Source organism: Lissotriton vulgaris, chromosome 10 (assembly GCF_964263255.1).
Source record: "Lissotriton vulgaris chromosome 10, aLisVul1.2, whole genome shotgun sequence".
Classification (NCBI taxonomy): domain Eukaryota; kingdom Metazoa; phylum Chordata; class Amphibia; order Caudata; family Salamandridae; genus Lissotriton; species Lissotriton vulgaris.
In genome coordinates this window covers 1,004,260,362-1,004,273,041 of record NC_141698.1, presented here as the reverse complement: position 1 = coordinate 1,004,273,041, position 12,680 = coordinate 1,004,260,362, and the positions used below count along the sequence as shown (strand labels likewise).

The 12,680-nt window shown below is 42.0% G+C and overlaps 1 protein-coding gene across 11 annotated transcripts in view; it reads left to right on the top strand.

Moving 5' to 3' along the window:
- LOC147689140 (diacylglycerol kinase delta-like) overlaps positions 1-12,680 on the top strand; it is a 676,657-nt gene that overhangs the window by 470,772 nt on the left and 193,205 nt on the right. For all 11 annotated transcript variants that reach the window (XM_086942029.1, XM_086942028.1, XM_086942031.1 and 8 more), the window contains one exon: positions 481-591. In XM_086942029.1, the coding sequence (XP_086798155.1) occupies positions 481-591 (111 nt within the window). The remainder of the gene's footprint in view (positions 1-480; positions 592-12,680) is intronic.

The following is a 12,680-nucleotide window of genomic DNA, read 5'->3' as shown; positions in this document are numbered from 1 at the left end:
AAAATGTTCTAACAAATAAAACAAAGGCTTCTCAAAGCTCGAGGGCATTTACCCGCCCGTAGAAGCAGGGAGCACTCCATTGTCTTCAATGGAGCTCCCAGCATTCCAATGTTCTAATAGTGCTTATGTCAATGCCATACCAAATCGAGGACAGTAGTAAAATCAGGTCAAAAATATTGCTTTCATATGCAGCCATTTTAAAGAAATGCAAAGGTGATTTTTGTTGACTTTTGTTGTATTTTAACAAATGTTACAATTTTTTTAATAGTTATGGCTTTATTGAGGTGTTAGGGAGCTTTCTATCCAATCAGAGGAGCACAAAGCAGTTCAGAGAACCCTGTGGAGGGCCTAAGTACCTTCCAATTAGGTAGCATGTTTGAAATGGAGAAGAAAGCGTACTCAAAGGAAGTTTGGCTGTTGGGGAAGTAAGGGGATGGAGGACTTGGACACCATTTTAATGGTCTGCTCTTTTCATTTCAGAAAAGTGTGAAGGAGGGCCTTTTACTGAAGCAAACCAGCTCTTTTCAGAGATGGAAGAGGCGATATTTCAAACTGCGAGGAAGGACGCTCTACTATGCCAAGGATTCAAAGGTACGACAAGTGTGATTCATTCAGTTCAGAGTTAAATTAGGCCGGTTGATGTGTAAAATGTCTGGACGGTAAGAGTCCAGGATTCGAGGACGAGATTGACTGGCTGGCAAGATGACTTCATAAATAGTTTTGGATTGAATTGTGCTCAAGGTAGTGTTTCTTCTGCACATATGTACGGGAAAAATCCATTAGAATGAAGCTGGAATCACAATGTGCTTTAGTTTGGAAAAAATGGGGCCCCTGACAAAAAGATACTACCCTATCAAGGAAAACAGTAATGTTGGGAAAATAAGGGGGGTGCACCGGGTTCAGTGCTGGATATTGATGTAGAGACTCATGACATGTGGACCACTATTGAATCAAAAAGCATGAAACAACATGTATAGAAAAATACATTTTTGGTTTATTATTTTCTCATCTTATTCCTCTTATTCATACTGTTTGTCTACTCTTTTCAACAACAATCACTTAGAAAAAACATTGATGGATATTAAATATCGGACATGATTGATTATACATGAATTACAAAAATAGACATTATGATAATAAATATTCAGACCACCGAACATGTATTGCAAATGACCCTACATAAGTCTGTATCTACAGTTGTTGACTATAGTAGATACAGCAAAGAAAGGGAAAATGTAAATTAATATTTGTTAGACCATTCTCTAAACATTGGTCTTGGTTGTTGGCTACCAACGTGTTTCGGCTGAGCTTTCGTCAGGGTTTTCTTTACCAGTGGTTGCCAATGTTATTTTTTCCTAATTGTATTTATTGTAGTGGCTTCTGCTTGCACATCTGTTTCAATGGATTATCTGAATAAAGTGTAATATTCCATCCGTATTAATTTGTCTAGATTGGACAAATGACTGGAGCCATATGATGTAAAAACCTTTTAGAATCTTGATATTCTCACCCTATGGAGGACATTCAATCTGCTACCTGAAGAACGGGTATTAATTCAATCACTATGATGATATCTTTCAGTAATCGCAAATACTACTGTATATGGATGATTGTAATCAGTCTCCTTCTATGACACTTGATCTGACAAAGATCTTCAACCTTCATAGGTGATGAAGTATCCTCGTCTGGCTCCAGGTCGGTTTGCGGTAAAATGTAGTGGTCCACATGTCATGAGTCTCTACATCAATATCCAGCACTGAACCCGGTGCACCCTCCTTCTTTTCCCAATATCACACTGTGCCTTTACAGCACTGGCAATACAACAAACGTGTTGTTACCACTCATTTGTTTAGCACGCGAGTCATTACAATGACTAGAGGGACGCATTAATGGAGTGGGGTTGGATTTAAAGTCCAACACCTTGCCTACTGTTGCGCAGACTGGAGTGGGAATAGTAAATGATACTATTCCAAAGTCAAGCGCCCCCCTAATGCAAGTCGTTGTAACTACTTTGCACTGGAACTAAGGCTGGTGTTGAAAAGGCATACGTGCAAAACACATGAGTGATTCGGTCATACAATCCCTACGTACATCCAGACCAAGGACTTGTTTCATCCCTCATTCTCAAATTACTTTCTCAAGGCTTGACTATTCACGTTAAGGAATTACTTGAGATTGAGGTCCCTCTTTGATGAGTTTCTGAATCGTTCGCTCTTTCCTACCAAACTAAGGCCTCACCACTGTTTTTAACTTCTGCTCATGGCCTCATGACTACTCTCAGTTCTTTTTCATTGGGTCATTAGATTTGCCTTCGCCGTTTCAGTGAAGTGCTTTGTGTTGCTAATAGCCAACATAAAAGCTTGTATATTCATACATTTATCCACTGAGCTTGCTTTGACTCAGCCCATGCACCATGCATTGACAGTTGATGGCCGCAGTCAGCTCACTGCTTACCCTGAAACCAAGAGATTTATTTCAAGAGGAGAGATACAAACTGCTTTTTTTTTTTTACTGTCGGCGAGGATCGACAACATGTCCAGAGCTTGCATGCAATAAAAAAGACAAGAAAGTTGGGAGCCAGGAAATATTACATGCATGGTTTAAATGTACTCCATCATGGCATTGCCATTGCTTATTTTGGATTCTCTCCCCCAGTTATTTTTTGTCTTTTGTGTTTACTTTTGTCTTTTGTGTCTTTTTTTGTCTTTTGCCTCCCCTCTATTAGTGCTGCCCTGGTTATGTTTAGTGGTTTCACTAGCTCATCGTGCAGGAAAAGTTGATACGTGACAAGATATTAGGAATGGTTGAACCACAGTCGCTAATTGAAAATTAAACTAATAAAACAGAATTCACAAGACAAAAAGATCCAGCAAAAACACTTCACTTGTTAGGCAAACAAGGGAATCAACTAGTAGACGTGGAGCATAAATGGAAGCGGAACAGACTGGCCAAGTAGTCAAAAACACAAAATAGTAGTAGTAACACTGCCCAGGAATAACAAGCATTGAAATGGGGATAAATTGTCACAAAGATGAAGAGGATGTTGGACATCTATAGGTTCCCACCACTTTAAAAACAGTGACCGTTGCCTTATAGCAATCAGAGTCTTTTTTTTAGTTTTGAAAAGCATGCAATCAGAGTCTTGAGCTTCCGGAAGTGCACTTTCTGTCTCTGGGTTTGGGACTAGATTTTTTTATATGTATTTTACTGAATTTGTAGAGCCTTTTTCCAGAGTGCTGTGCAGAAGAACACAAAACAGAGATGAATAAATCACATGACATCAAATTACAGACACAGCCGTTTCCTTAAGTGGTGAACTGACCTACATCCAGAATTGACAGTTTCAGATGAGCTCATAGCTGTAACGGGATTTTTATCGCTCGGTCCTGCCTCGGATAACCCTTATGCCTTGTTTTTCCTTGAGCTCACAGGCACTGGACAAACCAAACATCCGTTTTTAAGGAGCTCTGTAAATGGGGGCCTCAGTTTAGGACTTTGTGGCGCCGCGGCCAGGGCGACTGATGCTGGAATCTGGGGATCACGGTTCGATCGTCAGCGGCAGATTAGCCCAGCACCGTGTGACTCAGGGCAATAGCTTGCTTAATCTTCCCGATGGCCCCCAGCGCCTATTCGCGCTTTACAAATATGGATTATTATTATTATTATATTATTAATTTGAGCCGGTGGTTTATGGCCCTCAGTATCGGCACTTAAATGTCAACATCTGCACTGTTTACGGACTGCCACATGGTGGGGCTCCTGTCTAATTTTGGGATCACAACACCAGTTGTTTAGTAATTCAATATACATTTAAAATGGCTAATAACTGCCACTCAACCCTTCTTATATCTTTGGGTGGCCTAGAGTAGTCTGAATTGTCACACTTGTAGGAGTTTCAAGGTTTGTAGTTGTGTTGGTACTGTGATTGGCAGCGTTGGCAGGGGCAATGGGTGGTCACGAACAAAGGGGACCATTGAAGGGAATAATAGACAAAACATTACCCCAAACAAAAATACAAAACATTATTTTACAAAATATATTAATTTTTTATTATCATTATCATTTATATATTTTTGTCAAAATTTGCCAAACCATGACATGACCTAAATATAATATTAGAAACACGACATATAAATATGGTACCACATTCATACACTCATAACAAACAAACATCCGCAAATACATACATACTCCTACATCCAAGTCACTCAGGAGCAATTTATCAATAAACAAATCAAAAGGGTTCTCCACAACACTAAAGGGTCCTATACAAGAGATTGATGTTGACCAAAAGACTCTTGTGCATTCTCTTGGTAAGAGGTTGTAGATAGATCCGAGGCACAAGGTTATTTAGCGCCAACGTGCGTTTCAGTGTCTAACCCAATGTGGGCCACACCTTCATCAGGGTGACCAGATACAGCTTTGGGACACGAGAGGATAACCACCTAATGGGATCAGGGAGTAGGGTAAGACAATCACAATCTTACATTACAGTTTTCAAAGATGGGTATATACATACATTGCAATTTATAAAATCAGTAAAGCCAAAGTGACAATTCAAGAAGAGGGGGGAATATTTTAGCAGCTAAGATATATGCCATTATCTCATATTGAGTAATAATCGAGACTAAATATCAATTAATAAATAGGGGAAGCGTGCACCAAAGATAGAGTCAAAATACACCCAATGACCAAAAGACTCACCCAAGTTGTCGTGCAGAATAGAGATATAGATTAAGTGCCATCGATAGGTTCACGAGGTAAGTATATACATATACATAAAAAGAAGATACCTTAATGAGGGGCATCCAAAACAATGAACAAAACAAATACGGATAAGATTGAGACCAGCTCAGCGAACGGTATCTGTGGGGATAGAGATACACTAAAATATCAATCTAAACAAGGTTAAAGAAAAAAAGAAAAAAGGCAGGCCCCGGTTAGCGGTCTGCCCCAGGGCCCCCGAAGGGGACATATATAGAGAACGTCTTACCAGAGCGGAGATGAGAGAGTGATGAATGAGCGAGCTCCTTGGGCTCCAGCAAATAGTAGATACAAATCAACAGACACTCCGGTCCAAAGTCCACGGGCTGGGGTGCTCACAGGCAAGGTCAGATCGGTACATTTCCATCTGAAACCATTTGTGCTGATAGTTTATCTCGACCATACTAGTAACTATGTTGCCATGCTCAAATAACTGTGTAACCTTTGTAACGATGTAACCTGTAACTATGTTCTAATGCTCATGTAAAGCGCTCTGATACCCCTGGGTCTAGCCAGCGCTATATAAAACCTTTTAAATAAATAAATAAATAATAGATAGGAGTCTAATGACGGAGAGTTTTTTTGTGGTTTTCTTGGCAGACATATTTATTTATTTATTTATGTCATTTCTAAAGCGCGCTGCAACCCTACGGGCATCCTGGCGCTGAGTATACATACATACTACATAGTAGCACAATATAATTAGGAAAGGTCCTAGGCCCAAGCGTGTTTTATAGGTCACCTGGGCAATAATATAATCATGGCCCGATATGTATAACGCGTGTTAACAAAGAATGTAAATTCATTGATAATTAGCCCCACAGGGTTTATAAAAAGTAAAAATCGAGGGGACCAATATCTCACCTCCTACCCAAGGGACGCTTACCAGGACAAGTTTCCTATGGGAATATAAAACAGGCGTAGCGTTACAAAGGAAAGTAATCCCTCTGCTCTAAGCGGTCAAAACCAAACCCTCAAAGAATACACCCGTCCGGCTATAAACACGGGATAGATTAGAGGTGGGGGGTCTGGTAATAGAAGCAGCTCAGGATGACGGTTAACAAACACGATCCCGCATTAGTAACGAGGCAGCCCAATACGAGGAAGCAAGAAACAAGGAAGTCGGCTGCAAATTAGAGTTGGCTATGCTCAGGTCGGAGTCAGGGGATTAAAATGACAGAATTGAATTGAATAAAAACTTATATTGCGTGACTTTGCCGAAAGGCATCAAGGCGCCTATAAAAAGATCATAAAAGGCAATCCAATATCTAAGGGTTAGGTTGGGCAAAAAGCCAGGTCTTCAGGGCCTTTCTGAAAGACTGCATCGATGGCAAAGTCCTAATGTCACAGGGTACAGAATTCCACAATCTAGGGGCAAGGCTAGAGTACGGAAGTGTGCAATGGGTGGTGCAAGATGCAGTAGCTTTCGGAAGAGGGTCCTGGCACTTATTTGTTTTTTTTTTGCACAAATTATCCACTGATCGAGGCATGAGTAGGGGTGTCCAGTGTAGTTCCAGTGGAGGCCTTCAACTATGCCAGCTTTACTAGGTACCCTCAAAAAGAATTTCACACAGTTATAAATGGAAATAATGTACACAGTTGGAGGTTACCCTGCAAACCTGGTGTGTATCCCATCATTTTGGACACCCTTGCTCTACACTGTACCAAGCACACTACAAGGGACTCAAGGTGATAATTGTATCTGACGCCACACAAAAATGAAAATGATAAGCATGACAACCAAACTAGTGATTATCACCACTGGATCTAATTAAATGACCCATCAGAACATGATGCAAAATCAGTACTTAATTTGTGCCGGGGGTTTCTGGCGCTCGGCACCGGCACTTAATTGCGAACACCTGCACTTATGACAGTGTGTCATATGGTGACGCTGTCTGTGTAATTTAGAGATGAGCAGAACAAAAGCAGTTTATTAATTTACTACACATTAAAAAATATTCATTACTGCTGACCAAGCCATCCTTATAGCTTTGGAGGCCAGGAATAGTTTGAACTATCACACATGTGTTATGAATAATAGTTGCACAGGTATTGTCATTGGCAGTGCTGGCAAGGGCAATTGGTGGTTAAAACTGCAGTGGCCGTCTCATGAGGGCCCTGGCACATATTTTATTACAAATTAAGGACTGTGCAAAATACCAAGACAAACTCCAAAACATGCTTTTTGGCAACAAAGGAGATTGTAGGAATGGTTCTTCTAGCCAAAAGGAGATAATCACACAACTAGCGCCCCACTAAATTATGCCACAATTATTTTGTGCAGTTGGTTAGGTGCAGGAGATCCTGACACATGCTCTGGTTTAATGGTGGGTTATGAGGGCTCCCGGTTTTATGGTATTCATTTTTCAAAACATTTCTGTCTGTATTTATCCGTGTTTATTTTTGGGCCATGTTATTGGTATTTATCCAAATTTGCTTTGAGAATAAATGGAGTCATAAAATGGTATATTTCCATATTTAACAGCGAAACATGCACTCACACTTTAATGCTTTTTGCATCTTTGCAAATTAAGCAGCTAAATGTAACAACACTACACCTACATGTAAATATTAGCATTTGTATACACATAAATGTGAACCTATGCCTATATTTAAGGAAATCCCACCCTGTATTTTTTAACTTCCCATGCTGTATATTTGCTCAGCAGTTGGCCAGGAATTCATTAAGGACAGCATGGAAAGTTAGTCACAAGAAGCACAATTTTCAGTATTTTTCCACTTTTAAAAAATAAATACAGGCAAGAAACACATTGTTTTCTGTTTGTATTTATCTGTAAAAACCAGTAAAAATGGAAAACCGTGAGCCTTAGTTATGAGATGAATAGTTGAGGTCAAGCAGCATTTATTTTGACATACCTGACCGAAGAATTTAACAGCTTAGCACTGTTGGTGTGCCTCTCCTCCACCTTGGGGTGGTAGTGTGATCTAAGGGAGTAGGTTAACACCACTGTATACTAATCTACGAGGTTGAAACAAGCGGTGAAGGTGCAACCCAAGTAAACCCACAGGTCCATAAGTAGAACAATTATGGAGTAGCTCGTAATTGATTATGGAGCAACACAATAAAGTCAACAGATACCTCAGTAACAGGGCCATGGGATCCACCAAGAAGTGGTGAAGGGACAACCCAACAAAATCCATGGGCAATCAGTGGAGTGACTATGGGTTCAACCCAGAAGTGATGAAGGTTCAAAACAGGGAAACCTTCAGATAATGGGACTAAGGACTCCACCCAGAAGGGACGAAGGTGCCACTCACTTGTATGGGTAGAATGTACGTTGTGAGAGTCAGTGGTCAGAATTTTGTAAGGCTTTCGATGTAATGTGCCTAGATTATAGAAAAGGAAAGCAAGGGGCGGGTTGCATACTTCAAGAACCTTATAAAAGAGTGCAAGGGGGGGGGATTCTGACCCTAGCAGGTCCAGATAGAAAAGATGTCAATAGAGCACTCACCCGCCCTGTGCTGGATGCCCTGAGAGGAGGGACGAAGAAAGTGCAGTGTGTGTCCATCGTTGGTAAGCAAGTTCGAGGGGCATAGGAACAGGGTCTTGGCAGGTGTTTTGTGAGCCCTGGCCCTACCATTATAAGGAGAGGGAGGTGGAAAAGTCAAGATGGTGGGTAAAGACAGCATCAGAAACATATCACCTAAAAAGAAGAGAAAGCCAAAACTGCACACAAGGAAATGCAAGAGCCTGAGACATGGGCCACGGTGGCTCACAGTTTCATGGTAACAAACAACATCCCACTCATTGCTGCGACAATTAAAGTGCCCTCAAACGCCTACTCTATTTCTTAACATCCTACAAAGTGCCCAGTTGCCTCCAGCGCACTGGAGGCAAACTGCGCTCGGTTCATTGCCAGGGGATGGAATGAGTTGTCTGAGGATGTCTCGTTAGCACCGCCTCTTCAGTGAAAGTGCTTGGTAAAGCGCCAACACTTAAGCACTTTTAAGTATGCTAACCATAAAGAAATGGGCCCTTCCGGAGTGGGCCATATCGGGGAGATTAGAATGAAAATGGTCAGAACGGAACCAAAACTGCAGCATGACTCGGAACTGTGGTCTGAGAGGCTCACTCTGGTAATGTCGTGAGGGTGGGATGCAAATCTGGGGGCAATACAGAGAGAGCTGATACATATGTATCAGGTTGATCAGGGTGTTGCTGTAATGTTGCCATCCGCTGTATTACCACTCTGCGGCTTGTACAGTGGTTTACATTTAATAAAGAAACTAAAAGTAAAAAAAAAAGAAATGGGCATGAAGCTGAGCGTGTGCATCGCAGTGTGCTTAGATTTCCTGCCTATGCACACAGGTGTATACCATGGCCATCGATTCTGCCCTTTTACTGCCTCCTATAACTAGTGGAACCATACATGGGGTGCACGTTTGCCCCATGGGTCACCAAGCTAATTGCACAATACGAATCGTAGATTAATTCAGATTTTGGCTTGTTCCTGCCCACCACTAAATTTGACATGTTTGACCTTGAATTTTAACTTCCGCTCCGTGCAAGGATGATATTCACCAACACGTTAGAAGCTGCAGCAGAAGTGACATCAAACACCATTCAACGCCCTCATTAGATCACAAGGTTGAGCGCTTGTACCACCCTTAGTTCCTCGATAGCTGTCTATGTCCTGCTGAGAGACTTGGGGAAGAGCAGGAAATAGAAATGACAGGAAGTGAGCAATTAATGACCCAGAAGACCAGGTGTGGTAAGGACAGTGCCAGCACTTTCAGTCACCCAGATTACTGTAGCACCTGCTATCACTGGCTGTCCCTAAGGGCTAGCCAAGGCTCCTTGCCGTACAAAGGCCAACTGGACGGCAATGCCCATTTATGCTCAATTATTTCATGCCCTGGGGATTCATGACCGCGACTATTGATCATCATGCGAGTAAGCAGCCATGGCACTAAATGTAGATTTTTGTTTTCACTAGGACTGTTGGATTTAGCACATTACCTGAAGTTGTGACTTGGGAAGGTGTTGAGCTGTCATACAGTTACAGGACAGCGGTCCATGCACTATGGGCCAGTGTATTGCAAATTGGGCTCAACAGCACTTATTTTTGGAGACTGGCACTTACTTTTACTCATCAGTCTTTCACCCACAACAAGAGAGAGAAAATGCAAACAGAGGGAAATAGGAGCGGGAGTAAAATGGAAAAACAGTAACAAAGGATGAAAGCACGGATAAAAAAGAACCTGCAAGGGTGCAATAAAGGAGCGGGAAGCGCCTGGTAGAGCAAGAAAGAGGCAAGAGGTGGAGTCCAGACTAGTAGCCTTGGTATTAGGAGATCCCGACATCCTTCAGCGCCGTCTGTGGCCTTTGCGAAAAAGTTTGGGCTCCGGCACTTACTATTTTACTAATGAAGCAATGACTGCTGCACCCCGACTCTATAAACGAGACTCTGTTTAATCCCCCACCCCCGAATGATGCCTGATAATCTACATCTGAGTGCCATGTTAGGAGTTATCCTCAGGGTAAATCCAGTGTTTAATATTCATGTATTCATGCATAGCGGTCCCAAAGCTCTAATCCGGATTAATGTGTCATAATCTACTACTGTGTACCACATCAGGAAGATATTTCCTCGGGACATGTGGCGCTTTATATCCACCCATGGCGGTGCCCAAACCCTTAATTATGAGATCGAATTACTAAAACATATGCAGTGCACCTGAACATAGCCACACAGTGAGGGAAATACTATTATCCCCTGTTAATTAATTATTCGAGGTCAATATATAAAGTTGATGTAGTGCAGATAATGACGATTAGTATTAATAATATCAAAAACACTTTCTTCATGAGTTTGAAAAGCAATGGCTATTTTCACATTGTAAATCTTGAATAATGTAGGATTTTCACAACATTAAAATTAACTCCCTGCGCTTCCATCTGAATGCAATTTGAAGAGTTTGTCTTTGAGACCCTTGGTCTGTCATATACATCTTCAAAAAAATATTTTTTCAGAAGACTCCAAGAGCCCAGGATGAGACCATCAAGCACTGGTCAGGTGCTGACAAAGGGGCAGCCCAGGTGGTAATGCATGCCACATCGTGTGGACGAGGGGTTGCATTCTTTTTTAAAGAATTCCTTTCTTGTGGTTTATTTATTTAAAGACCAATGTGTCACATATGACCTTATGCACATACACGGTGTATCCAAGGACACAAACTGTGATGCTTGGATCTACGCAGAGCCTACCGGTCCTGTTGTGCTTAGGCACAAAGATAGGGAGGTGGCACTAGGGTATGCTTTCTAAAGATTCTCTTCCCCCTCTCTCTGTGTCTACATATGATGCTCATTGAGCCTACCTTGATATTTACATCCAGTTCCTTGGACTTGCAAATCAACTACTCAAGCTTCTGCTTGTTGGCTGTGATGTCACTCACAAACTAATGCTGGAAATGCATACTTACCCATTCACAATGTTATTTGCATACGTATAGAAAAATAATGACTACATAAAGCAGCTCCTAGCTGGGCCCTGAAGAGGACGGTGGCCTGGCTCAGCAGAGACCTATTTGAACCTTCTGATCTAAATAACACAACAGGCCCAATTCACAAGTCTATTTGCTCACCTAAGTTAAATTAGGTGTGTAAAAAGTTGTGTTTGTGTAAAGAAGTGTTTTGCAAGTGGCACATAACAAAACTAGAATTCACAGTCACAGACTGATTTGCTTTAAATTTATATTACACCAGCATGTTGTAGTATTATGTGCGAGTAGTTCTATGTAACCCTGGGCGTAGGACTACGCTACGCTCGCATAGTTTGCGTAGTTTGCGCAACTACGTGCTACACGAATTGCACGTAGCACAGTACAAAAACGCAGGCATTTTCTGCTTGCTCGCAGCCACAACGTCAAGTTGGCGACCGCAAGCAAGCAAAATAACATCCTGGCGAGACTTTTTCCTCATTCGCGATCAGCAACATCAAGTTGCCGATCGCGAGAGTGGAAAATAAACCTCTCGGTGAGATTCTCAACGTGGGGAGGTCAGGTTTCTCATTGCGAGTGGTCGCGTATGCTCGCGACCGCTCGTGATGAGAAACTACCAGTCCGCGTTGAGAAAGCTGCCGCTCGAGTACAAATCTACTCGAGCGGCAGAAAACAACTGCTTGCACTGTGCAAGATGCGGTTTGCAATGATTGCACAGTGCGGACAAGCATCCGGCACTGTGCAATAAGTGTGAACAGTATTTTGCATAGTGAACTACGCAGTTCGCGTAGCTTGCGTAGTGCGAAGTACACTTCGCGTAGCTACGCGTAGCGTTAGTATGCGAACTACGCCCAGGGTTAGTTCTATGCCCATGTGCAGGGAGCTGGTGTTCCAGGATGAAATTGGACTGCAAATTATTTAGATTTCCAAAATGTGTACTTTACACACTTGTAAATGCTAGATTGTCACAGTTTTGAGAAATCCCCAAACTTTGGAAATCTAATTCAAACATATGTGTTAACAGCATGGTGTGGCTTTATACTATCTTGGAAGCATAAGTGTCAACACTTCATTCACTACAGGACATTACTCACTCATACATTACACCTGCAGGAAAATCACTGAGCAAAGTTTTGTGATGAACCATGTCCTCGTTTTCAACTTAACATGGTAACCGAATGAAACCACACAAAGAGGAAAGGCGGAGTAAGAGATAGACAGAAAAACGGTCTCAAAGTGAGAAAGTAGGAACCTGCAAGAGTGAGAAGAAAGGCTAGGGGTCTCTGTAGTGGATTGAAGAGGCATGAGGTGGATTTAAGGCTACCATCCTTGGAATTCGGCATGCCGGCATTTAACACACTATCTACGGGCTGCTGAGCAGAGCCCTGAGCACCAGCACTTATTCTTTACAAGTTAAGCACTAGTGGCCTCATGTGTGAGGAATTGGCAGA